Source organism: Brachionichthys hirsutus, chromosome 7, assembly GCF_040956055.1.
Source record: "Brachionichthys hirsutus isolate HB-005 chromosome 7, CSIRO-AGI_Bhir_v1, whole genome shotgun sequence".
Taxonomy (NCBI): Eukaryota; Metazoa; Chordata; class Actinopteri; order Lophiiformes; family Brachionichthyidae; genus Brachionichthys; species Brachionichthys hirsutus.
The window spans coordinates 6,865,203-6,892,057 of NC_090903.1; the positions used below are offsets into that span (position 1 = coordinate 6,865,203).

At 39.2% G+C, this 26,855-nt stretch overlaps 1 protein-coding gene across 4 annotated transcripts in view; it reads right to left on the reverse strand.

Annotated features, from left to right (window-relative positions):
• LOC137895858 (neurexin-1a-like) overlaps positions 1-24,827 on the reverse strand; it is a 200,125-nt gene extending 175,298 nt beyond the window's left edge. The window contains exons 1-5 of one of the 4 annotated variants that reach the window (XM_068741382.1): positions 24,116-24,827; positions 13,098-13,115; positions 9,858-9,887; positions 9,189-9,200; positions 8,724-8,771 (exon numbers count right to left, since the gene is read on the reverse strand). In XM_068741382.1, coding sequence (XP_068597483.1) covers positions 8,724-8,771; positions 9,189-9,200; positions 9,858-9,887; positions 13,098-13,115; positions 24,116-24,827 — 820 coding nt within the window. Of the gene's footprint in view, positions 1-8,723; positions 8,772-9,188; positions 9,201-9,857; positions 9,888-13,097; positions 13,116-24,097 lie in introns of all 4 variants that reach the window. The other 3 variants (XM_068741383.1, XM_068741384.1, XM_068741381.1) reach the window with 3 other exon arrangements.
• Between the last annotated feature and the right edge of the window lie 2,028 nt (positions 24,828-26,855).

Below are 26,855 nucleotides of genomic sequence, written 5' to 3' on the forward strand. Positions count from 1 at the left end.
GGTAGCATCCCTTCCTAAACTGTCATTTAGCCTGTTAGTGCCTTAACTGTTTTCCTGAGTTCATAGTGTGGCGTTTACGCACTGCAAGTGACCATGACAGGTAGTCTGGAAATCGCAACTCTCGAAAACTGTATTCTTGAAAAGAAGCCTCATTTAGTATTTTAGGACCAACTACACGAGTTAAACAGAACACTGCGGAGCAACTACAACACAATTTTTATGAACCTCAACTATAAAATTAAAAGACAGAAACAGTGCTAGCTTTTTCATATTTCTCTGCAGCTCTCATCCATGGGCAAAAACAAGACTGCGCTTATGGCTAAAATGTACGGTAGTTGTTGCAGCAGCTATATGTATCAGTTGGGGTAAATAAATCTCATCGGCTCAATTCCAGTCTCTAAGGAGATGATTTGAATCCGAGGAGGAGAGAGAAAAGCCAATGTGGGGAAAGAAGGGGCCATGAATAACACGGAGGTGGATAAATTTACAGCATCTACAGTGAAAATATTGCTGGTTAAACTGCTTCCAAAATAAAAGCAAAAAGCAAAATGTCTCTATTATTTAAGCATTGTCCAAATAGCCTTTGCCAGAAGACTATGAAAAATTACATTACATTACAATATAAACTACTTTAAACTTTTTTAATGGCTAGCTTGTCTGATCTCATCAAGTTCCTGCTCATTTTCATGTTCTCTTGCACATATTATATTGTAACGTCGGTGCAAACCATGAAGCAGGAGATGATGGATTATTTAACAGGATTTATTCCAGCACCGAGTAAACGCAACAATCATACAGGGTTACTATTCGGCCGAAACCCACGCCAACATTTACTCACGGACAACACTCCGCTCTATCTCTCTCTCTATTCTGCGCACGCACATAACATAACTTAAAGGAACAGTGCAACAATAACACCAACAATAACCCCCTAGGATCATTACAATATTTTTAATCTAAAATCATCCCCTCCATGATTGGACCAGCAGAGAGTTGCTTTATCGTGCAAACACTGTGCAATTTCAAAAACCACATGTTGAGAAAACACGAGGAACATAATGAAGGTGACATGAAGTCACGTTGCACGTAACCCAGGTAAACTATGTGAGGTTTTTGAATTGGTGCTTGCTCAAAGGTCACCTGCCTCCTGGAACATGAGCAAACTGTGATGACTGATCGTGTGCTGGCTGTTACCATGACACTTTAATCAAGAGCAACTACAAAGTGTGTCCTACACTTGAAAATAAGGAACCTGAGAAATTTGTAAAACACACATATTACTGAACTGCTGTGGGTGGCCCGGTGGCGCAGCGGTAAGCGCTGTTGCCTCACAGCAAGGAGGTTTGCATGTTCTCTGCGTGGGTTCTCTCCGGGTTCTCCGGCTTCCTCCCACCGCCAAAAACATGCAGCCGAGGCGGATTGGTGACACTAAATTGCCCGTAGGTGTGTGAGTGGCTGATCTCGCCTGCGACCCGGTAACGGATAAAGCGGTTGTCAAATGAATGAACGAATGAATGAACTGCTGCCTCAGTATCATTTGGGTAGGATTGTTTTAGCTGTTATCAGCTGCTGTGGAACTTAAAATTTATATGTTACACCTCGACACAGGGGAAACTATTCCCACCTATTTGCAAGAGGAACCAAAAGGGCAAAGGGGAATTTGTATATATAGATCAAAGGGGAATAGAGAATGGTCCTGTTTCCAGGGACATGTTGGTCTTCAGCTAATGACTATCTGTGCAGACCTCCTGAGACAAATTGCTACTGACCCCCATGGATTTTCCAGGGCATATTTGATTGGAAATAGACTATTCCAATTTCCCACAGGGATCCTTGCATTTCCTCACTCTGCATCAATGAAAGTGCCTCTACTTTCACGTTTGATCGGTTATGCTTACTTATTAAAGTCAACCAGTGACATTAATTAAGGTTAAATATATGTTTTGATGTGTGTGTGTTTGTGGTTTTGGGGTGTATATCTAGTTCCATTGAGGGAAAATCTGACAATAAGATTGACACATGCACGTGTCACAGAGAAATAATGTACTATATACCCAAAGAACACAATCATGATGGTCATAATCCCCTAAAGGGAACAAAGTTGAGGCAGTCATTGTAGAAGTATAAAAACATGTGACATGCAACCCCCACCCACACACACTTGTTACTAAACACACCCTCGCCATATTTGAGCTGCAACAACCCCCATCTCTGACAATAAGATGCTGTTACTTATATACTGTATATATACTGTATACACAGTATATATATATATCTGTATGCATTTTCAAGCATTTCATTATCAAAGAATCTACGTATAAGCTAAAGGGGGTTCATGAAGTTTGCTTGTCACTCCCCAATATATATATATTTATGTAAACATGGTCAGACATGAGACCGGAGCCATGATGTCAACGTTCAAATATAAAAATGTTGCAATGTGACTTAACTGACTAAACTATATATTAAGAAATATTTTAATATTTTAATCCGTCAATCATTCTAAAAACTGTTTGTACAAAATGTATGCATTTTTTTTTACAATTGTGCTCATTGTTTTCATTAGCGATGTGTACATTTGGCAATAATGGAAGTTCATAACAATGATGTTCTTTTGTTCATGCATGCTTATTCTAATTTCCTTCAATAAACCCTGCAGCATCACAATGAAAGAGCTGGGCAGCAATAATAATAAAGACATGAAACATAAATTGGATGATGAGTTATTATATATAATTTAGTCACACTGTATTGCTGCCTTACACACTCCAGTATTTACTGTGAAATGGGAGAAGATTAATGGACCCTTAATATGGGGAAATCTCTTCTGACGCTCGCTAAACCACTGTTGGGCTCTCATAAATCACCTGAACAAAGAAGCACAACACCATGCATTACTCTATAAAACTTTGAATCTAATTTCATAGCATGTGCTGAAGAATGAGTTCATACCCCATATTCAAGATTCAAGAGTTTTATTATCATTATGCTAAAGCTTAATGGAAGCATTCTATTATCGTTGATCTGAAAGCTGAACCATAACTAAGCTCAACAACATGCAAGCATTAGATTTCAAGATTCACAACTAAAGTACATGCATCTGCCTTTTATCCATTTTATGCTGAGCTCCATCAAATCCCTCATGCAAGCCAAGAAATATAGTTTTTCATCACTGTAGTCTCTCCTTGGCATTGATCAGCCATATTGATGTGGAGGAGATAACGTTCCAGTCTACCTGGGGAGCCAGATGAGCCTTGTTTATATTGATCCAAGCGTTTTATGCTACATTCTCTGTCCTTTCTTTCGATTGGGAAATAATATGTATTTGACAGCATTTATAATATTAGATATTCTTTAGCAAAGGCTTTAATGACTATTAATCTAAAGTCTAATGCTGGATTAGCCATTTAAGGTTTACTCAAGAGGATGGAAACATGAAACCTGGTTCCCTCATTCGAGTGAAATATTTGTGCATATTACATTTCATTTGATGCTGGTGATGAATCTGACAGTAAAACAGTCGGATGTGATCAATGCAAATAAATGATTTTCTTGAAAAGAACAAACCCAACGTTCTTCAAAAATGGTCTTATTGCGTCCCATTGAAGAATAATTACCATATATTATATATTTGAATTCTGATTGCATGCCTATATTTTGCAGCCCTGCTCTATCATACCCTTTTTTTGCACATAGTACTCCTCTTCGTTTCTCTGCCCCTTTTCTTGTGCTCATTGTTTAAATGCCTCTTTGCTTTAAGTCCTTCACTCTGTCTGTCTTCCTGCATCCCCCTCTGGAACAGAATCTGTGGAAATGTGCTAATCTGGGGAGCTTTAGTGCAGTCTTGCCAATTTTCCATGTCAAGATACACAAATCTCACTCCAGGCAATTACAGGCCACTTTTCTCTGTACTGCAGAGGAGTCTGTTTCCTCATCTTTGTTACAGTGAAAGGTGCTTCTGAGACCTATCAAGTGCAATTGCATTTCTTCTAAAAAAACTCCCATGCCCCATGTCATGATTAATTAGACTACATCTCTGTGTATGTTCTCAGTTATCCAGATCGAGGTAAATCAAGAGACACATATAGTATATGGATGCTCTACCAGTCAGTTAGAACTGAATAAGCTTTTTTGGATGAGAGATGAAATGTCTTCAACCAAACTTAAACAATTCAAATCCTGCATGGTTAGATTGTGCTGAAAAGTTATATTGGAACGCTCTTATGACAAAGCCCTCGTATGTCGAGGTATTACTGTACTCCATTAAGGTTGTGACAAAATTACTCTCATAACAAAGTTGTTTAAACACAGCTTCAGTTTAATTTACATTTAAATGTTTCTAATAGCGCTTATAGGAAAGGATAACTGTGAACTTTATGTTCATACGTAGCTAACTATTTATGTGAATGTTGTTACTATCGTTACAATTTTATGTATTGGGATCTCCTTGAAAACCACATAATACACTTTAAGACGTTTGTACGAATAAATAAACTTAGGTAAATATAATACTGTCTGGATTAGCATTTATCACAGTCGATAATACAGTAATCTCGAGCAAAGAAGAGATTATCTCGGAATACTCGTATGTCAAAGCATTAAGGGTGTGATGAAATTACTCTTATAAAACCAAAGTTGTTGTTTTCTTAACACATCTTCAGTCAAATGTAATTTTAAAGTATCCTTGAGTTTTGAGTTTGGTTGAAATCCTGCGTCAGCCTCTCTGAAAGTGCATCCAGTGTCATTTAACATAATGAGAGTCCAGAGGAATGCTCACTGTCAGGTGTTATTATTATGGATGAAGACCTTCAAAAACAAACACTTAATGCCACCCTCAATAAAGATTAATAAGATTCTGACCTCAATTTAATTTGGCAAGCATTAATTATTGAAATGTCTGCCACCCCAGACGTGTGTAATATCTCAGGTTAGAGCTGTGAAATTGCAATCCTGAGAGACATCTGTGGAGCTGAAAATCTTCCAGTTATGTGAAGTTAAAAAGGCAACCAAGCATGGTTTGTAATTCAATGCACGCTACATGGAGTTCAGATATATTGTCAGTTAACAAGGCAAATATTTGAACTCTGACATGCCGGTCCACATTATCTGAAAGACTTATTGCTTATAAATTGCTTATATATTATTGCTCAGAAAACTGTGGTAAACCCAGACAGTTTTGTCCGAATGGCTGTTATTTCTTACTGACATGTAAGCACAGTGATGTGCAAAAAGCACTCTTAATACAGCACTTTTAAGCTTTCATCTCACAAAGCTGTCCAACTAACAGCTAAGCAGGAGGAACTCGTGAAGCCTGTTGGAAAGCCAGCCTGACCTTTACGCCAGTGCACGTGGGACCAATGTGTCCTGTTCTGCTGTATTTTCTCACCTGCGGCTTCGATGATTTATTCTGCTACGCTTCACTTTGGTCCATAACCCAAGTGAAGTCACTTATGCAAACCAAAACATACCAGAAAATGAAAATGATTTCCTCTGCTGGCCATGGTGCTGTCAGAGGCAAGTAAAGCCGGGGAAGCGCTGCACGGTGCATCTGGAATAGATTTGCTGCAACAAATTTCACATTAGGAAGCCGGAGAGCATAATTGAATGGTGGAATGCTAAAAATACATTTAAACTACTGGATATAGGTGGCCTGTCAGTGTTACTATTTTTGTATGAATTGAAGAATCTAGTGGTAGAAAAATATTTTTTACGAGTACATTATGACCAGCTTTGCAGGCTGTCAAAATTTCACTAATTTGATGCGAATGCATCCCACTGAGATTGTGCTGAAGTACACGGGTGGTACTTCCCACATACTGTATGTTAAGTGAGGCTTTTTTAAATGTCTTTTACTGAACCAAAAATCCTCCCACTCACTGAACTGAGCTGAATCTCAGTGTAAGCACTATACCGTGTCATTACGAATGCAAACATATGCACATCGCCTTACAAGATGCTTTTGTCAGTGTTAAGTGAACAGGTTCATGAGATAAGGTACTTACATTAGCATATATCGCTACAGTTCTACCTTGTTGTCGTTTGTTTTGCCTTAGACAGAGAGCTTCATGTCGATCCGTATCGGTCTTGCATGGATTTGATCATTTTATTTGATAATTCGCATGCTATTGCCTAGACAAATGCCAAAGCCAACAGGCTGTGTAGACAAAACAGTAATTCGCCATTGTTTTTATTTAATGCTCTCTCAAAGTAGACCATTAAAACATTTATCGCACACACATAGTTTATATTGTCATTTCCCATAAACTGTAGGGGATTTATGTGCGACCATGATGAATACCAATACCATGTTAACTCCCAATGTTACAGAAAAAGTGAGATTGTGGTGCTCAGTTTTGGCACGCGTTCATTCAAATCTAGCAGTAAACTGTAGCATCTAAAAATGCACTTGGAAACGTCACTAGACCAGTTTTATTATAATGATAGTTTCACACAATCAGTTCAATGCTTCAATTCTTTTTTTTATACTGACTCCAGCTTCTTTTGTCTTGCCCATATTTACTTTTTGCAGTAATATCTGTATATTAGTTATACCCTGACCTCTGCTCTTTTTATTCATTACCTATTATCAGTTATCCAATAACATCGTATTATTTCTTGCAGTTTATATGAATATTTTGTCCTAACCTTATATGTTAAGTTAGTCTCTTATGTCCATTCATGTATTTCAAGTTATTATAATATAATCCAGTCATGTTTTATTCATACATGCATAAAATAGGCTCATATGATTAGTCATTGATATTAATTTTACATAGTGAAGAGCTGAATGTTTGTTATTTCGTATACTGAAGTCAGCATTAAATGGAGTCACTCGTCAAACAGCGCCCTGGTCCTGAGTTAAATTTTTGTCCTGCACAAACACAATGCAGAGCTCCACTGGTCAAACTCAATATGCAACTGGTTTCCGCAAAAATGTTCAAGAGTATTTTCAGAAATTAAAAGAACCACTGTAAACCATTTGACATGTGAGATGTCACACACCATATACTAATAAATGAGCGAAGGGATCGCACCGATAGCCCCAGGAGTATGCATAGCATAATGAAACAGGGCAGTGTCCTTATTTATAACGTGAAAGCAATTACATTAGAAAGTACACTAATTTGGGCGGCTCGGTGGCGCAGTGGTAAGCACTGTTGCCTCACAGCGAGATGGTCGCGGGTTCGTCTCCGGCTTGTGGCCATTCTGTGAGGAGTTTGCATGTTCTCCCCGTGTCTGCGTGGGTTCTCTCCGGGTTCTCCGGCTTCCTCCCACCACCAAAGACATGCAGCCTAGGCTGATTGGTGACACTAAATTGCCCGTAGGTGTGAGTGTGTGTGTGGCTGGTTGTCTGTCTCTGTGTTGCCCTGCGATGAACTGGCGGCCTGTCCAGGGTGTCCCCTGCCTCTTGCCCATTGACTGCTGGGATTGGCTCCGGCTTGGCCCGCGACCCGATAACTGAATAAGCGGTTAGAAAATGAAAAAATGAAATGAAAAAGTACACTAATTTAGAAAAAGCCCAGTTGTACCTGTAAGCCTGTCTGCACAGCCTGCAAGTCCTCTTAAGCTGCACATGAATGTTCATTGCAACGACAGCAATTAAATACCCTGTGCATTCCGTGCCCTGCTCTCTCCCGCTAAATGGAAACCAGGTCTTCAAAATCCATAAAAAACAGAACACAAAGAATCTCATCCTCAAGGGACCAGATGCGAAGCAATAGCCAAACAAGTGGGCATGCGAGAGGAGGTTCTCATAGGGGCTGGAGGTGCACTGGGGGGGCAAGAAGCAGACAGTATATCCAGGCACCGTCCTCACATCTAGCTTTAATCGTCAAACTGGGTTATGCGTTTTTGACAACACATATATCGACCTGACAGTTTCTCATTGTGGCGCATGGCATAACCAACAATGGACTAAATTAGAAGCAGTGCTTTCAGATTTGTGCCTCATCAGCATGCTCTCCACGTCCCCCTGTGGCTTCCCTTCTGCCATATCAAACGAGGGTCTGCGTTCAAAGTAAAAATAAAATCTGTGGCTTTCAGAACAAGCATTACAGTTTACATTCAGGACACAGGTCAGCAGCAAGTGTGCATAAGGTGTATAAAAGGGATTTAACGCTAAGCAATAAATGACAAGTTAAACACCATTTCGCTCCATGCTTACCTGAGACAGGTGTGCTGCATTAAAATTGATTAGTTGTAAATAGTTCAATAAAAGCTTACAAGGATTTAATAAACTGTAATACTTTTTCTGTAAATATTTTGTAAAGCACACATTAGTTTACAGACTCAAAAGCTACATGTAGGATTATTGAAGTGACACTTACCTTAGGGAATGGAAAAATCAATGTCCTTATTTTTTAATGGGTAGTGGTTTGATTTACATGAATATATCTACACATGTGTGTAAGTGCATGGGTGTGTTGTGTTTATATACAGATATAACATTTGTGTTCAGCATGAAGGTGAGCCCGACACATCCACAGAGCAGTTTGGAGACTTACCTATTCATATGATGCTTCACAGGTATATGATATGAAAAAGCATTCACCATAAAACAATATATTTTAATTTGTTTATAGAAATAATAAAAACTCAAAATCTCTAAGAATTTGCAAAACTAGAACTAATAACTCAGTAACTTCATAACACGAGCAAGAAGTCATGTTTTATTTTTTTAATAAAAGTAACAAACTTGAGATAGAATCAAAAAAAAAAATTACCTTGAATGCTCAGGAGGGACCTTAAAAGCCAAACTTCCCCTCTCTGCCCTAAGGAGGAGAGTCAAATGGCAAAGATCAGAAGTCCACTTACCCCTCAGGGAGAAGAGGATCACAGCCAGGATGGACGGCCCACAACACAACAATTAGGCCTCACCCGCAACCCCGAAACTCATTATCAAGCAAAACATGAAAGAGTGTGGTTACCCCTGGGTGGTAATGGTGGTGGACTACTGTATCTAGAACAGGGATTATTGTGTTCATCTGCCCGTGTAAGACTCATTTATGACCCCCATGAATACAGAAGAAAAGAAATAGGTGACACAGCTTAAATGTGTGAGTGCAGAACCTACCTTGATGAGAAAATGCCAATGAATGACGTTCTTAATTTAACAAGTGTGCGCCATGTCAGAAAACACTGCCGTCATGAATGTGTAGAGTTATTTCAGATAATGAAAGGGTCAGTACCTTTGCTTTTACCTATGAGATTTGATGAAATGTTCCATGAAGGAAGCAGATTCCATACAAAAAAGGGAACACAGGAGAAGAGACACCAAATGTTCAAGTCGGAAAAGGGACGACGGGAGAAATAGGCTTGGATGCAAATATAAAAGAAGGAATGGGGGACTAATGATGAAAAGAATAGAGAGAAGAGCAATACTTCAAAACCTCTTCCTGCTGCATGATAAGGATATGCTGTAGCCACAAAAATGGAGAAATGGAGATTTAATTGATCGTCTGCTCAGACAGCAGCAACATGCATTACAGAAGAATGGACAGATAAGGACTATCTTAAATATTCCATAAGTTAATTTCCACCATGCGTTACTTCTTAATTATGCAAAGTAAATGTAATCATAATACAACATTAGAATTTATAGAACTTTTGAATTATTTAAAAAGGAAGAGATGGGAAGAAACAACCAGAAGATTTGGTAATAGAAAACTAAAAAAAGAGGTCACATGAAAAAGATTCAGCGGGAGAATAAAATGAACTAGGTCATCCAAAACAATTAAAATGACAATTTATACATGTTCAGCTTCAAGCCAGAGCATTGCCCATGTTCCATGGACACACATTTCAGAGCACAGTGGGAACAATGGAGGAATGGTGGGAAGAAGGAACAGAATTCATACCTTGGTCGCCCATCATCAGGTGTGCCAGACCTTAAAGGAAAACAAGAGCACAGTCAGCAGAGAACCAGGGATCATGGGAAGCTGTGAGGAACTGACACACACACAGACATCTCTTACTGGGAAGATGTCTGTGTACTGGGATAAGGAAGAGTGGGATGGCAAGAGAGAGGAGGGTGCACAGACAAGGTCCTTATGATGAGCATTTAGTCAACCGCTCAGGTTGCAATGCATCATCAGCCACTTACGAGTCATCGGTCAGAAATAGAAATTCAGATCGAGGGTTTACATTCTTCTCCCTTACATGAAAATAACAAAATGCTTTTTTCCCACCTGCGACTCGGAGAGAAATCACCGTGCAACAGTGTATGCAAATGCACTTTACCTTCAACTCCAACGAGTCTCAAGTGTTCACATATCTAAACCAAAAAATGGCTGATCGGTCATGCGACTGGACCATCCTGATTCTGAGTGCAAATTAAGATGAAGAGGATTAAATTATGTTGTTTTCATATGACCAATGCAGTAAATTCTCCATAATTATTTTAGCATTCAGGTGACATCTGTCTTGTTGTTATCAAACATAGAGAGCAACATTTCAAAACTGGAAATACCGCAACGCGTTTAGTGCTATAGAAGCATCTGTTGAATAGATGCCTGCAAGTTGGTATAAGAAGAGGCTTTATGTTAAGAACCAACAATATAATTTTAGACCTTTCCATTACCAAGATTAGGTTTAAGCTATGTAGTATACACTTGTGTATTGTAACTTGCATGCAATGTAATTTATCTGCACCACAAACTAATACTTACAATCATTCACTCCTTCCACGTGGAATACCAAGACAGCCAATAGCTAACTTACATATTAAACATTTTACACTTCACACGACAAGCATTTTTCAGGAGCTACTCAAAGTATTACTGAGCAACATTAAGTTAGAGGTGACTTCATTGACTTCACTACCATAAGTGAACATGGGAAAATCACCTTTTTACGCTTTGCAATACCATGTTGTCTATTTTACAAAGTCTCTGTGCACTTAGGTACACATTCCATTTGTACATTGGGCTCAGCTGTCATAACATTTCACACGAACAGCACTGACCGGCATACAAATTCTATATGAAGCACTAATTGACATGGTTGCTGAAAATATAAAAGATTGAGAAAGACAAAGCACAAGCAGCAGGAACTGCTAATCTGCTCACAAGTTGAGCAGTCAAATATCCACCATGCATGTGCAGAGGAGAGCTGGTGTCTCACTCATTTCTGGGTGATGTCCCAGACTCCCTTGTCTCACTTGTAGATTCCAAGCAGGGTGGGAAAATACATCAGAGATGAATGGCTATGTCAGTTTCAGTACCAGCAGTGTAGCTTTCTGGTGGTCACTGTCAGGCACTGAGGCTATTAGAAATAGGTTTCTGTTACATTTCATGTTTCCAATCTCTGGTATGCCAAATAGGTGTGATAATATTATGCCATGGCCAAAGCCAATGGTCATTTGGACACTACTAAGTCCAGCTAAAGCCACTGTGAGGTGACAGGCATATATTAAGTATATTATGCTGCCAGTTTGCACGCTGCTTCCATTATTACTTTTCAGTCAGACCCATGAAGTGGGAAATCTGCAAAGCGTTCTGAGTCTAAACAGCCAGAAAAAGAGAATAAATAATCCCTCTGAACATCTGTCCTGTTGACGGTAAAACTGGGACCTTGGAAGTGAAGTGGAGCTTGCGTCCATGTTGACAAAGGTCGTCTCAATGTCTATACACCAAGGGGTGATAAGAAGCACTACAGCGCTACAAATAGCAATGATTGAAGCACTGTGCTGACATGTAGTGAAGGTTCACTTATATGGTGGCAATTGTCTGCCCAGGAAAAGTGAAAATCATAGGAAGACAGAAAAAAACAACCACCCAAATGTAATTTCTTCTCTACACATTAATCCTCAACACCAGCAGTGTGCAGCAAATGCAAAACCACTAAGATATGCAATATCACAGGGCTGGAAGTTCAGCTCATTTGGTGGAGCAGTCACCCCATGATTGAAATCTGAGAGACAGCTTGACTCCGTATTTGCCCGATGCAAACATATTTTGAGGAGAGGGTTGCTGGTGTCCCTTGCACCTTTGCATACTTGTGTGAGAGCTGTGAATGTGAGCCCCTTCAGAAAACATTTTCCCTCAAGCTGGTACAGCCTGCAGAATCAGGTGATGGACGGAGGTTCAAGACAAACAAAATAGCAGCTGGGGCCAGTCGAGCTCAGTCTCCTTGGTTCTTATTGGTACAAGGCCCTCTGCCAATTACTATTAAGGCAGCCATGTCATTGCAAAAGGAGCTTTGCAAGTTTAGGTATGTCAGTAGTGGAATAGTGATAAGACTGAGTCAGGCCACTCCTAGGACTGTCTGGATAGACGTCATGCCTGTTCACGCTGCTCCATTGTTCAAAGAACTGATCCAGCATGCATGCGTATCACCTGCCTCCTGTCCGATAGGTCACAAGTCCATGGGTAGAATGTGCCCATGTGGTGCTGTGAAAAGAACATATTTACCTTGGATCTATGCAGTAACTATCTGGTAGGCTAGGTCTGAATTTGCTGTATTTCAACTTGCTGAACACAGCAGCATCGTTTTCTCTTTACAGAGTCAGTCTCGGTTGCCATGTCATGTATTTGCATCTAGTTCTGCATCAAGTGGTGATGTTTCTGGGTTTGTTAAACTGACTGCTCTGCTCCTGTTACTCTTCTAGTCCTGTAACAAGGTGTTTTAAAAAGGTCCCCATCTGTGTGGAATATTTGAGTCAGTAGAGACATAGTCACAATAGAATAGAGAATGCTAAGTTATCTCGACTTTGAAGTCAGTCAAAATCAAGTTTCAAGAAAATCAATATGCACACCTGTGCCTACAGGTGGAGAGAACAATGGTTACAATGGTTACAGGTGGAGAGAACAATGGTTACAATTAAATATTTACTATGTAAACTTATTCAACTTTTAATTGGTAAACCTTGAACATCTATTTTACCAAAGAGGGAAAGTGGATTTTCATTAGGATATCTTTTACGTGTAACATTTTAGAAAAATCTGCTTAACGTGACCAATCAAATTTACTAGTCCAGTGTACTCGATACAAATTGCATTATAAACCAATTGCGTACATTTATTTAAGGATATTTTGGCATGACAATGTGTATGCATGCAAATATCAGACAAATTAAAGCCACTCATCAAAATACCCACCTTCAGTATACTTGTCTTCTGGTAGCACGGACAGGCAAAGAAAAAGAGCGGAAGATACTCATTAAGCAACATGCAGACTAGTAATAGTACTCATCATGCAAGGCATTAAACATAACATGCAAGTGACCCATTGTAGCCCCTGCAGAGGAAATGCTGAATTATGCATTGGCCTTCCTTTTGCCCTCCACAGTTTTTGCACAATCACTGACTTGAAATACAGACCAGAGCTGCAAGTGAATGAGCCCTTCTGAATATCTGCTATAACAAGAAACAACTTGTCAAAAGACAGAACAACCAGGATTGATCGTGAGGCCTTTTCATTCTAATTTTGTCATCTCTGTAAAATATTTATTTCACTTGTTTAAATTATTATGAACTGTAACGGTCAGCCTCAACAGCTATTTAATTTCATAGACTCAAGGGAATCTGATCATAGTGTTCCTTGTTTTTTGTTTTTAAATGAATTGCTGCTCCACAGTGCATGTGATGCATTCCAAGTGAAAAATAACAAATCAGTAAATAGAGTGCTCTGTGTTATACGCCTCTAAGGGTTCAGAGTAAGCCGTAAGGTCTTGTGACTGCAAACTCTATTCAAGTGAATTTGTCACAGTATTGAAGTAATGACCTTGTGATAGGCACATGTTGGGAAAGCAAACGGGGATTGCCCTCGGAATTAAATTTTCCTAGAATATATATACCGGTGTGTATATATAAATTAGGTAAACGACATGCTTCAGAAGGAAAATAAATAGGTGTGACATTATTATGTGGTAAGATAAGGTATAAAAAAAATTTGCTTGTGAAATCCATCCAATTACTGGCCACATGGATAGTTTGGCACAAATCCATGTTTCAGACAGCAAAATAAGTTCCTACCTCTTTAAAATGTTTGACCAGATTCAAGAGAATGTTTGAACCGCAACTTACCATCACCACTGGCAGTCCTTCCAAATGAGAAATCATGCACATAAATATGCCAAATCAGCAGTTTGTGAGCAAAGAAAACAATGCAATGTTTGTGTAAAATGTGCAACACACTCTTCATACAAGCAAACAATGCAAATTCAAGAAATAATTTAGGGATTATTTCTTTGGATAGTTTTCTACAGTAAAATAAAACTTGAATTTCAGTATTGCAAATCATGGATTTTGTACATAATGTTCAATCTTTTTAATTAAGGCATTGTTTACAACTTTGTGTATCACAAGGATTTCCAAATTCCAACAGTACGATATATACAGGGTCAATTCTAAAAAGTGCACTTTGTTCACAAAATAAAATCAGCTTTATGATGAAAAGCCCTCTGCTGAAAATGCAAAAGCAAGCATGAATCTGACAGGGGCAGAGTCAAACTACAGTGATGTCAGCACCATAAAGACTGATGTTAATTTTTGCCACGATAAGAAATCATTGGCACAATAGGACTTTTTAATTGCACTATTTTTATTAATAATATTGTAAGTTTTATATTGTAGTGTTGTGATTCTCTTCCTTAAATAACCAAAATTGCAATTCTATCATAATACATGATTTGTATATTTTGATCAGTATTGTCATTTCAATTTACCGGTAGTATACTAAGTGACTCATACACACTACTGTATCATATTTTCTTTAAACTACGAGATGGCTACACACAGGTGAGATTAATCCAAACAAATGAGAAAAATTCCTAAATGTGAAAAGCTGGTCTAACAACAAAACAAAACAGAGCATTGCAAAGTTGAACCGAAGAGGGAAAACAATTTATGCAAATGCTCTCCAGTTGCATTTGTAATTCTTTGGCAATCTTCAGCGGTTTTACTATGAGAGGATTCACTTGGTAGTGTTCTGAACAAAAAGGAGCTTCCCTCAAACAGCAGTATCATCTGACAGAGACCATTAAAACAATCCCCCAATAACAGACACACGCACACACACACACTTGCTTCCACAAATGTATCCAGCTGGTTACATCCTAATCCAAAGGCGTAAATCCATTTAATCCCCCTGACAAAATGATCCCAGTGCCATTGTGCTGGTAACACTCCACCAAAAAGCACTCAATTGTCTATCAGACAATCGGCATTGGAGATGGTATTGTGCCGTTAATCATGGGCATGGACAGAGTATGCCTTAAAGAAAAATAATTATTACATTGCTATTCAAATTTAAACTTCACCTAATCAACAGTCTGGTGTGCAGCACCGGAAACAAATCAAATACACTAAATACTGTATATCCAAACGGTGATCCGTGGCATCTTCTCGTTCTCAAAAGATGATTCTGAAACCTCTGGCTCTGACTCACATTCAAGCTTTGACAAAGGCCAACATGGCGGCCGCAGTGTTCAGTCCACCAATATAATCCATGCAGGCTACGATCAGCTATCTCAACAAAATGTCGTAGAAACATTCACATCTGTCCTGCAGCTTGTCTGAATGGTGCTGGCTGAAGCGACAGGAGCGGAGAGGATTCAGGGCGACGCTACATTTCACAAAATGGAACATGTGTCACATTCACTAGACACAATGTCTACTATTGGATTTTATTCATTTTTCTCACCCATTTGACGACTTGAGAGCATCTCTTCTGCCTGAATCTGAGCTGCTTCAGGTCTGTCCATTCTTGCACTGTTGTGTGAATGTTGTGTAAAAAACATATTATTGATCAGACCCTTTTAGTTACCGTCACATTTTTTTCCTGAGAGGAAACTCTGAATGTTCCCTGCTCTCCTGCTGTTCGCTGAGGATACTAAAATGATTTTCACAAGCAGAACAAAGAAGCTTTGTTCTTTGAAACAATGTGTGTTTGACTAAATTCAGCTGTATGCCATCATAATTACAACAACAACCTCACTTACAGGCTGTAGTTTTTTTTACATGCTGACACCAAGACAATATCAGTATGCATTGTTTTCCCGTGCATTTTTAACAGTTTAACAATTAATCAAAATGCAATCATAGCCGTTCAACAATTATTTCTGCAGCCTATTCTAAGAGTGAAATTGTGTGTGTAATGCCACAGCTCTAAAATCAATTGCCCCAAACGCTCTGTGAAAGTTGTGCATATTTAAAAATGTAATGTAGTGTAATATACCTTTTTTTCAGTGTAATATCTTGAAGAGGTAGATTGGTGAGTTAGGAAGTGAGACTGACTTAGATAGGGGCATGTTGGATAATTTCAAATATAATCATTTTGATTCAACTAAAAGGAGTAATGAACTCAGCAGCTCGTGTTCTAACATAAACCAGATATGCTAGCATCTCTGCACTAACACTTTTAGTTATCAAGCTCCTTTATTGTGGAATCAGCTCCCTGATTTGTTTTGGGAGGCAGACACCATCTCCAGGTTCAAAAATATTTTGAATTAATGTTGTCTCTTTTTCTTTGCTACATGCCTCCATCCGTTTCAGTCTGCAGATCCTTTTGTCTATGGAGCCGGGACCTGTGATTGTCACTACATGTAGCCCATCAGCCAAACTATCATCGTCACTGCTCGCATTAGCGTCTGTAGTTAAAGTATTTCATCTGAGCTCTCAAGTCACGAGCTTCATCGGCAGTTTCACATATTATGAACCACTGTATCGACATTATCTTCTGTCTGCTCCTGTTCTCTCTGTCCCGCTCCCTTCTGCTCTGTGTAGTTGTCTCTCCATCGCTCTCTTTCCCACTCTATTTTTCTCTCTCCTATGTCCTCATCTCTGTCTCTCCCTCTCTGTCATGGTCTCTCTGCCTTTCTCCACTCACCCGGTCAAGGCAGATGGTCGCCCATTATGAGTCTTGGGTTCTGTTCAAGGTTTCTGCCTGTTACATGGAAGTATTTCCTTGACTCTATCACTGCTTGCTCATGTGGGACAAGTTTGGTTCTATAAGAGCAGTTCTTTAAGCAGCTCCATGTGGAAAGTGCCTTGAGATGATCTGGCTCTATACAAAATAAAATTAAGTGAATTGAATGGATTGTAACGTATGAATTGGGAAGCAACTGAGAATTACTAATGCAAGTAGTTCAATTCCATCGTTTAAAGCCACATACTAAACCATTTATTATTGCAGCAAAGTAGGTCAGCTAAGTTTAAACTGGAAAAGCTAAAACTTCGTTTTCAAAATATTTTGTCTGAACATTTTTCCATCACTTAAAAGGAAAACTAAATAAAAGTGCATTGATTTGTTAATGAAAACTAAGACAAGTGAAATTAACTTTCTAACCTTTCAGGAGTGCAACAAATTTGGTTTTTTTATAAAATACATGAATATTTTCTCCGTGGTCTCATCTGACAAAATGCAACTCTGTAAAATCTAAATGGATTTTTTTCAAATAAGAGCTCTTATTAAATTATCTTTTTTATATAAAATGTGAAGGGGTGCAAATTTCATCATCATACATGCAGTAACGACAACGAAGAGAAGAAATGGCATCAATACCGAGACCATCAGACAGTTTTAGACTTTAAAAATAGTACCAGGAAGACTGCAATAAAATGCGTCGTCACAGAGGCAAATGTAAAAGCCTTGCTGCAAAGGTCAGAGCTAGCAGAGGATCGAGTTGTTGTTAAATTACAATTTGAAGCAAATCAGGAATAATGAGTACAAGTGAGGGCTTGTCCCTTAGTTCCACAGCAAAAACGTAATGCAGCTATGTACCAGAGGAGGGTTCGTGGCATTGCACAACCCACCATCGTCCTAATTATCCTCCTCAAGCAACAGAAAGGGTGGAGGGGGGAACCTTTCACGGTGACACCCTGATGAAGATCGATAGCTCCCACAGCAAAGGCTGCACTGCACAATTTGAACCAAACAGGAGACTTGGCCAGTGGGGCCATATGTAAGGTTGTTACTTTACTTTTAGTGTGCGATCACGGCACTGACACTGGAACACACAAAATGAGATTGTGCAATGTCTTATGCAAAGCTTGTTGATAATTCAAATGTATGTTTTTGTCGATATTATGTGTTTTATCTAAACAAATGTTGAATATGATTATGACAATCATAATTGTGTTTTATGAACTGCCCAATGCAGAGCTCCTCTGTGTAGTTTTTTTTTAATTCAATCTATAAATCTATATTGATTTAAATGATGATTTGTGAAGATTATCTCTCAGACATCGAGGCAATCTTCATCAATCTTGTAATCATATCCAGTTTTTTAATTAATGCATATGGACTGAGCTACATGCTAATTTTCCAATTATAAAATTGAAAAGCATTCCCCAATGCTGTCTAATAATTGCAACCCTCTGGTCTTCATCTCCAACTCTTCCATAAAGTGTCTAGAATTCAGCATCATCACCAGAGCCCCTTCCGCAGTACATGTCACTGCAGCCCCTGAGCGTTTCTGTGATTCTGCGCCTCATATTCAAGATTGTTCGTAATATAGCACCTCTGTCTATGTCAAAGATTCATTTGCACGGTGCTCAGAAAACATGGCCTGACAATATTCAATATAAAAGGCAGCTGTTTCCTGGCTAGAGGTTTGTAGCAGATTTATGAAAGATCTTCTAGGCTGGGATGATTCAATTGAACAATCAGAGCATTTTATAGAGTAAGCGTTCTAATAATTTTAATCCCAGGATTGAATATCTCTGAAAATGTATTACAACTGCAGATTTGTTTTCCTGCATTGCAGTGGATGTTTATCACTATTAGGGAGCAAAACAATTAATGGTAACTGAAAGTTTGGAAGAACAGCTCAGCTTATACAGAATTTATTCTAAAAAGACACCACAGCCTCATGTTCATGTGACGTGAACCAATGTTCACCAGGCACCTTTTCCAGCTCAGCAGTATCATTCTTAAGGAATCTGAAGTCATGGCTGCTTTTGCTGTGCAACAAATCCCCATCTGAAGAGGAACTCTTCAGCTAAAGTAGAATATAAAAAATAAAACACAGAATAAATAATAAAAGACACTGAGCATTAAATACAGCTAAGCTCTGTGTAATGTACTGTTGCCAAGCTACATAAATTTCCTTTATAGATTACATAAACACCCCTGATGAAAAACACTGACTGCAGTCATCTTATTAAATTCACAATCTCAATTAAGTGCATAGATATGCTGAATTACATAGACATCGTTTAGAAGATGTGATTCTTAAAATAGTAAGGAAAAACAACAGTGAAATGTGACACACAACCTATACTATAATTAAATCAGATATTAGCTATATTTTTGTTGCTGTTTAAGGATTAAAAAACATTCAAATATGTCCAAAAATGATTTGTACATTTCAAATGACGGTAGTACACTTTCAACTTGTTTTTACGTTTGATGGTGCTAACAAGCAGCATCAAAAGCAACCGATGTTCAAAATGAAAATACCATTCACAGCCTGGAATTTAAAGACGGAGACTGTCAACCTTGAGGTCTACTTTCCTATTTTCTTGGGGGGATCAAACTGTTTAGATTGAATAGAAAATATTCAGAAATTATGGAGTGTGAGATATTCTTCCACACAATGCAGAAGTGTGGAAAAAAAACATAATGTATAATGAACAAAGAAAGGAGGTCTCTGAGGCCAGTAGTCTGGAAGGATTTATATATTCCGGGAATCGTTTCAAGACAATGGTTGCGTTCAATCAATAAATAGAGTTATTCTCTCTAAACTCATATCGTCGACCCCGGTATATACTAGAGTACATGTACTGTAATACAAGTGTGTGTGTGGCAGGGGTATTTAGGTGTGTTGATTTGACGCCGTGGAACAAATCCTGTTAAAGGAGAAGTTTTGCGTCAAATAATTTCACAAACACCTTTTGACAGGCGGGAGCAGTAGTATTTAAACAAGGCAACAATCCTCTAGGAAAATCCTTCTAATCTTTTGATCCCTATATCTGTGTCTGGACTAAGAGACAGCAGTATACTATTAATCTGCTTTTGTGAAGCTGCAGGAGCATCCAAACAGAAGGACTCTTTAAGAGAGATGCATATATGTACACTGTATAAAGTCAATTTGAAATGACGCCTCAGTTTTCAGTACAGCGCCACCTGAGGGATGGACGTTCATGGGCATTCAATGTTTGTTATCAAATCTGTGCACATGAGGTATAAGGACAAATGTCCTTGTAACTCTATTCTGATAAACTAATGAATGAAACTAACCAGGAAGGCCAGCTGATGCCACGGTATCAACTAATGTGGATCCTTTTTAATTAAATAAATAAATAAACCCAAGCGAAAGGGAGTACAAGTATGCTGAGCATGATGGAAGAATGGTTGCATCGTAACCCCACATCCACACTGAGCAAGAAAGCCAGTAGTGATCGGGGTACTAGGGGCAGTAACCGTCGAGCTGGGTGAATGGCTCAGGCAGATACCGGGAACAACGTCTTAAAAGCTACACACTCATATACATACACCACTTTATTGGGACAAAACAATGCGATACATCTACATTATTTCCCTAATGGGAAAAGGAGAGAACCTTCTGCTCATAGATGGAACAGTGCATTTAAATGATTGTTTTAACCGCTTAAAGAGAATTACGTGTGTGTGTGTGCGCGTGTGTGTTTCTGTGTCAGAGAGAGAAGACGGATGGCTACACTGGTGACAGTCAACAGGTCTGGTGGTAAATCCTGTAATCTTTTCATCTGATCAAAGTCATACAACAGCATTTTAATTATATAATGGAAAGGCAAGTTTGAAACTTAAATGCACAAGAGAGAAATCAGTATATTGGCACGAAGTGGATTAATGAGAGGTCAAATCTGTGTTTTCTTGTTCGCTACATTTTCGATTGCTGACATTCTTTCAGACATATTCTGTGTATCCAATGACTTTCGTAACCTGCAGTGCCTGGTGCATGGATCAGTGTTGTAACTCAGGAAAGCTATAAGGAGCATGACAGCAGATGTGCAAGTATCTACGTACGACTACACAAATGTTTCAGACGCTTTTCTTCTTCTCACTGTTTACCTTTAAACTTGTGAAATGAGTTCATCTTTCATAAAAACTAAGTCTGTAGGAAATGGCAAGGGTAGCCTGAAGAATGTAACTTCCATAAATTGTATTATAATTCTTTTTTTTTGCTGCTAAATTAATATGTCGGTGTTTCAAACCCTTTTGAATACAACCCTTTTCTAGTTTACCAAATGATAGAGGCAAAATCCAGTTTACAAAGTGGGCCACAACTCACTGAATGCGGCACTTCCACATTTGACACGTTTTCTGCCCTTCTCTGGGCAATTCATGGTTTCCATAAATAAACAGTGTTACTCAGGAGGCCGAGCGTAATGCTCACCTGTTCCCATTCTCATCTGCCTACTTGCTTTCTATCGGGGACTAAATGATCCGAGCCTGCCAACGACCGTAGAGGCCTGCCTTCACCCCTCCTGTCTAAAAGGGTGTAGTTTCTGCCACTCTAATCCATCGAGAGGAAATGGAAAACATGGTGGAAGTGAAGCACTGGGAGCATGTGCTTTCTCATCTCAAACTCCGATGTAAACAAATAAGGTTAATGTGCAGATGTACCAAACTAGCTTGCACTTCGACTATGTCTGCTCGGTCCATTTTGCCTGATTGGTTAACCATGACATCATACTGCTTGCTTGCTTACCAGTCACTTGCATGGCTTTTTGTTGTGGCAAAAGTGACCTAAAGAGGTGCAATGTATAGGAACTTCAATTAGAAGAGCCCTGGTTGAGTCCAATCTTTGTTTCTTTATTTTATTTTTGCAGGCCCAAATCAATGTTTCTTCTCAACTATGAAAAATGTGTTTTTTTTCTAAATTGGATGTTCAAAAGGCAATGTTTGGACACCCTACCACTATTCAGCTTATTTATGTTGGTTTGTTATTGTTGTTTGTTTATACCTCATGCTGTTTCTGTAGCTCTACTCATTCTTTAAATAAGGGAAGACTGTATTTGTATGTTATTAATTGTTTTTTGATACAGTAATTAAAATGTCTGACCCTTGGTTAACTACAGTACATGTGTGCGTCCAAAACATGTATTTTCATCTTTATAAGGTCAATACTGGCACTTATTTTCTCACTTCAAGAGCCAGTAGGATAAAAATACTCATAAGCTAATTCTCTACCTTCTTATTAAATATTAAGCCTTGAATTATTTATAGAGGAATGCCAAGTTAACCTTTGAAAATTAGTTTTATTATTGACTCAAGCATATTACCAACATCTTTAAATGTGCAATTGAATAGCACTAATTCATATTAAAAAAAAAATTTTATATATATATTTGGCTAGTGACCTGGGATTTAAAAGTCAACACCAGCAGCATGCATGTCAAGTAAAACCATTGCTGTCGTATGACAGAGATTTTACTGTGAAATACAACAGAGTCTTCTGGAGGAATGCAGCATCCATAAAATAGAAAAGGACACGAAGAGGACATTTGCGCTTTAAAATAATTTTTTTAACTCTACTAGCAAGAATAATAGAAAAAGCAACAATGCAATAATTTCTCTTTTTAACACTCAAACACTAAAAGCAAAACTGATCTCTCATCCACAGGTACAAACCAAACAAGTGAAATGCATAGTGGTGATGCAGTTAAAACCTAGTGCGATGACACTGTGGAGAGTCTGCATTTAATAAGAGCAAGAAAGGGAACAACAAAGCCATTTGGCTGCTGTGTCCAAGAATATTTACTGCCACAGTTAAATTCCGATGCAGATTTATTCATGAAGCTTCAATTGCTATACAAACTCTCATTTATCATTGATGTGTAGTGCTTTAAATAATCTCACACTTAATGTCGCCCAACAGCAGCAGCCTTTTAGCGAACTACAGCAACACTCAGCCGTCCTGTCTGTGTGTGAGCTTGTTAAAAACAGAACCTCCACTCGATGTACAAACACCGCAACAAAACCTGGATACGGCAGAAAATTTTAATTAGCGGTTCTGCTTATGTGCTTCAGTGACTGATGGTAGTCAGATGGGAATATCTTTTGCCGCATTAGTAGCCCATCCAATGCTGGTTTAATGAGCTTTTTGTTAATAAGACATGTACATGCTTGGATAAAAAGGTACATGAGATCATGAAGAGAGATTTTTAAAAGAGACAAAACCATTCAAACTTCCAGTCACACATACATACACATATGTAGACCCCCCCCAGCTCATGGTCTGACCATCAGACCAGCTCCTCTCCACCACGGTAAACTGTTAACATGTGGGAAGCTCCGCCCTTTTTCAGAAATGCATCTTCTTCATGAATAATAAGGAGTGTGAGAATTAAAAACAGATCTTGACGCAATAATCACCCTATTTTAGTGCAACAGAGACTTGTCTCGCTAACACAGAGAACGCCATGTTCCCTTTTAGCATTGATCAGCTGGGTTTTCATCTCATCTCATTCACCTGAATTAAGCAACAGTGTTCTGTACAATCACGAAAGAAAGTAATTAGGGCTGCTCTCCTGTTGGAATTACAGGCCCAGCAATGAAGCTGTGATGCATTTACTTTTAGTTTGTAGAAAATGTGATGCTAATGATCGTAATTCTGCACTTTTAATGGCAAAGCTACAAACCCTCGTCGATAATAACGATGCTCCTGTCAGCTGTCAGCTAATAGAAAAGTGTCACCTAGTGATTCAGTGCATTTTAATCCTCTTCTGCTGACAGCATAAATCTTCACATTTCTTTCTTGGGCACAACACAATGATATCATTCATGTTCCCTCCATCTGATTTGTAAATGGTTACTCCTGCACTTGGATTTGAGGTAACCACATTGGCGAGGAGATCTCATAGGTCAACCAATCCCTTCAGACCTGTTTGACAAAAATGAGAGACACCTTTGGGGATGGAGAACGTCTGCATGCTTTGCTAATTACGCCTTGCCGGAGATCTGTTGATTACAAACTGTGTTGCAGATCGCTGGCACACGTTGTGAGGCTAAGACAGATATAGGCCTCACAAGGAAGGGAATGTATTACTTCAGGATTGATGTAAATTACAATGGTGGACTTGTTTTAATTCATTTGGTTCGTTGGTTCATATTGTAGATGACCGGAAAGGCTTAGGTCGTATGTCTGCCTGATAGAATGTAAGGTCTAAACTGAATAAAGATGTCTTACCTTCACTGCAGTCCATTCCTTGGAACCCCGTCTGAGAACAGTCGCACGTTGGTTCGTTGTGGATTAAACTGCAGACTCCTCCATTTAAGCACATGTTGGCTACCCCACAGAGGTCACGCAAGACTCCTTCATTGTTGATCATGACAGCCTCCGTGTTGTTGACCTTTATGTCCGTTATCCATCCAGTGACAGGTGGCTGATCCTTGACTGTGGCTGATGTCAGTCGTAATGCGACAGACTGTAGTTCCGGTGGTATTCCACCAACAAACAAATCGCTAAAAACAGTCATATCCCGTCTTTTTGACTTCACCTCCACCCATTTTGCCTCGCCGTCCACTGTTAGGGTTGTGTTCTTAAAGTTTCTCCTTATTGTGACCGCATGCCACTGGCTATCGTTGACTGCTGCGTCGGACACAACGGTTGCGGGCTCGGCACAGAAGATGGAAAAACGGAGGCTGAGTTTACCATTCAGTATCAGAAGTTCTAAAAAGTCACAGAAGCCCTCATCATCAAAGTAAACCAGAAGTCCCTGGGAGCTTTTTGTTTTCATGTTAAAACTCATTTCACTTTCACAACATGCATTCCACACTGGAAATCTGGCCCACTGACCCTCCGCACCCGTAAATTCTAGGCAAGTGCCTGTTTCTACAAAGCACCAAATGAGCAGACCAAGCCATATGACATGGGCACCATGTTGCTTTTGTAAAACCATTGTGTGATCACAAATAGTGTGGGTGAATAGGGACTTAACGGGTGGAATATATCTTTAAGAACCTTTGCGCAAACAGGAAATATGTTGTGTCGACTGCAGGAGACTTAACTGGCAAGTAACTGACTGTCTACATTGACAGACAAGAATGAACTGATGCATTGTAAGACATGAGACTAAATGTTATGGTGTGTTTGCTTAGCAAAGGACTTGGCCGACATTCCCTTATAATATCCAGACCGCAGGCCAAACCTCTTACTGTTCACGCCAAAATAGTTTGAACTGTGCAAAGGTCCTCTCTGCCATGGTTATTTAGAAGCCTTCAAATATCCACCGGCCACATTCAGTCTAATTCATGTAATTATGGAGCTGTCCCTTCTGGTGCCAGTTAGAGTGTGCACGGTTTCACTTGAGATGAAATGGCAGCTTTAATCTTCATGTTCATTCCAGTATTCTTTGGCGGACGACTGGAAGCCTTTGCTTAGGGCCTTTCACCCTGCATCCTTTGCAGCAATTAGAATAAAAATGACACATGGAGGAACGTTGGCTGATAAGCTCAGCAAAAATAAGCAGTCTGGTTTCAAGGCCGTCGTCTGTCCCCAAGCGCTCTGCAAAAGAAATGCACATTTATTACACTACCAGTATTTTCTGCTTAGATAATAATTTTCAGACTCACTTTGGCCAAATATTTATACAAAAGTCAGAGATACTATGATAAGGCTTGGTTAGCAAACCTATTCCATATAAAAATGACTTTATTAATAAACACAGGCTCTATCAGATTCATCTCAGCAGGGTTTCCAGGAGGCAAACAGCAGCTCTGGACCCGATCACTGCATCCACACTTATACTTCAGCTCAGGGGTCTGTGTTTTTGCATGCTGTGTATACATGAAAAGGAATTACAGTATACACAGATACAATATATAGTTTTCTCATCTAAATAAAATCGTGCATTTTAATGAAAAAAAAACACAGCTCAGCATTGTGCGGCGTTTCAATAAAAAACATCAGCTCTCATCACCTCCTCTGCCTCATTGTACGCGCCCAGATGTTTATCGTCCTAAAACAAACACCAACGGCCAGCCTGATTCACACTTTAGTCAAAAGAAAATAAAATATCAAAACTATTTTTTATCACTTTGAACGTTCCCGTTGTCAGCAGCATTCCGACATACGGTCGGATTTCTCTGGTCTGTCCTCTCTGGGAGACCGAACCCGAGAGAAAGTGCGTCATTTGATTCACAATGGTCGGTTTGTGGAAGCCGAACCGGGTCGGACCCCCGAAATGGGCTCCTCATCATGTTATCGATATTCCTCACTCGAAATATGAGCCGGAATCTGCTTTTCCTTACAACCCCTAAAACGCGTTAATTAATGAAATGTAAAAAAAAAAAAAAAAGACAGTTTACAAATATCAGCGATTAGTTTAATTGCAAAGAATAAAAACGCAGCTGCTGCATATACTAGAGATCGTGTTAAACAGCCTGAAACATCAACGAAAACAGCAAATGTGATGAAAACCGGTGGAACGTAGTCCGCACCGGAATTCACCGGTTCATCACATCATCAATAATATGACAAACATCTGACAAACAAAGGCAGCTTCAAAAGGTCCGACTGCAATTAGGAAAATATTTTGATCGTAGTATCTTGCAGTCGCGCATTAGTGAAAAATGCCTTCCACACATGTAATCCAATACCTACACGGGACGCTAGATAGTTGGAGCAAAATAACGCATCATGAATTTAAGCTCCACTGAGCTGACATCCTCTAAATCAGGACAGTACATATTGTCGGTGTGTTTGAAAGCCTGTAAACTCAGAGCCGTTCGGGCGAAACCTCCACATCAAGATCTGCTTCAGACGAATCTCAGCATCAGTGAGATGGGGAGAGAGAGAGAGAGGGAGAGAGAGAGGGAGAGAGAATGGCACACTTTTACTCCAACTCTACTAATAAACCCACCGCTTTAGACAGAAAATATTTACCTTAATTTAAGCCCGCCCTCCAAGTTTGCTTCCAGATGTAACG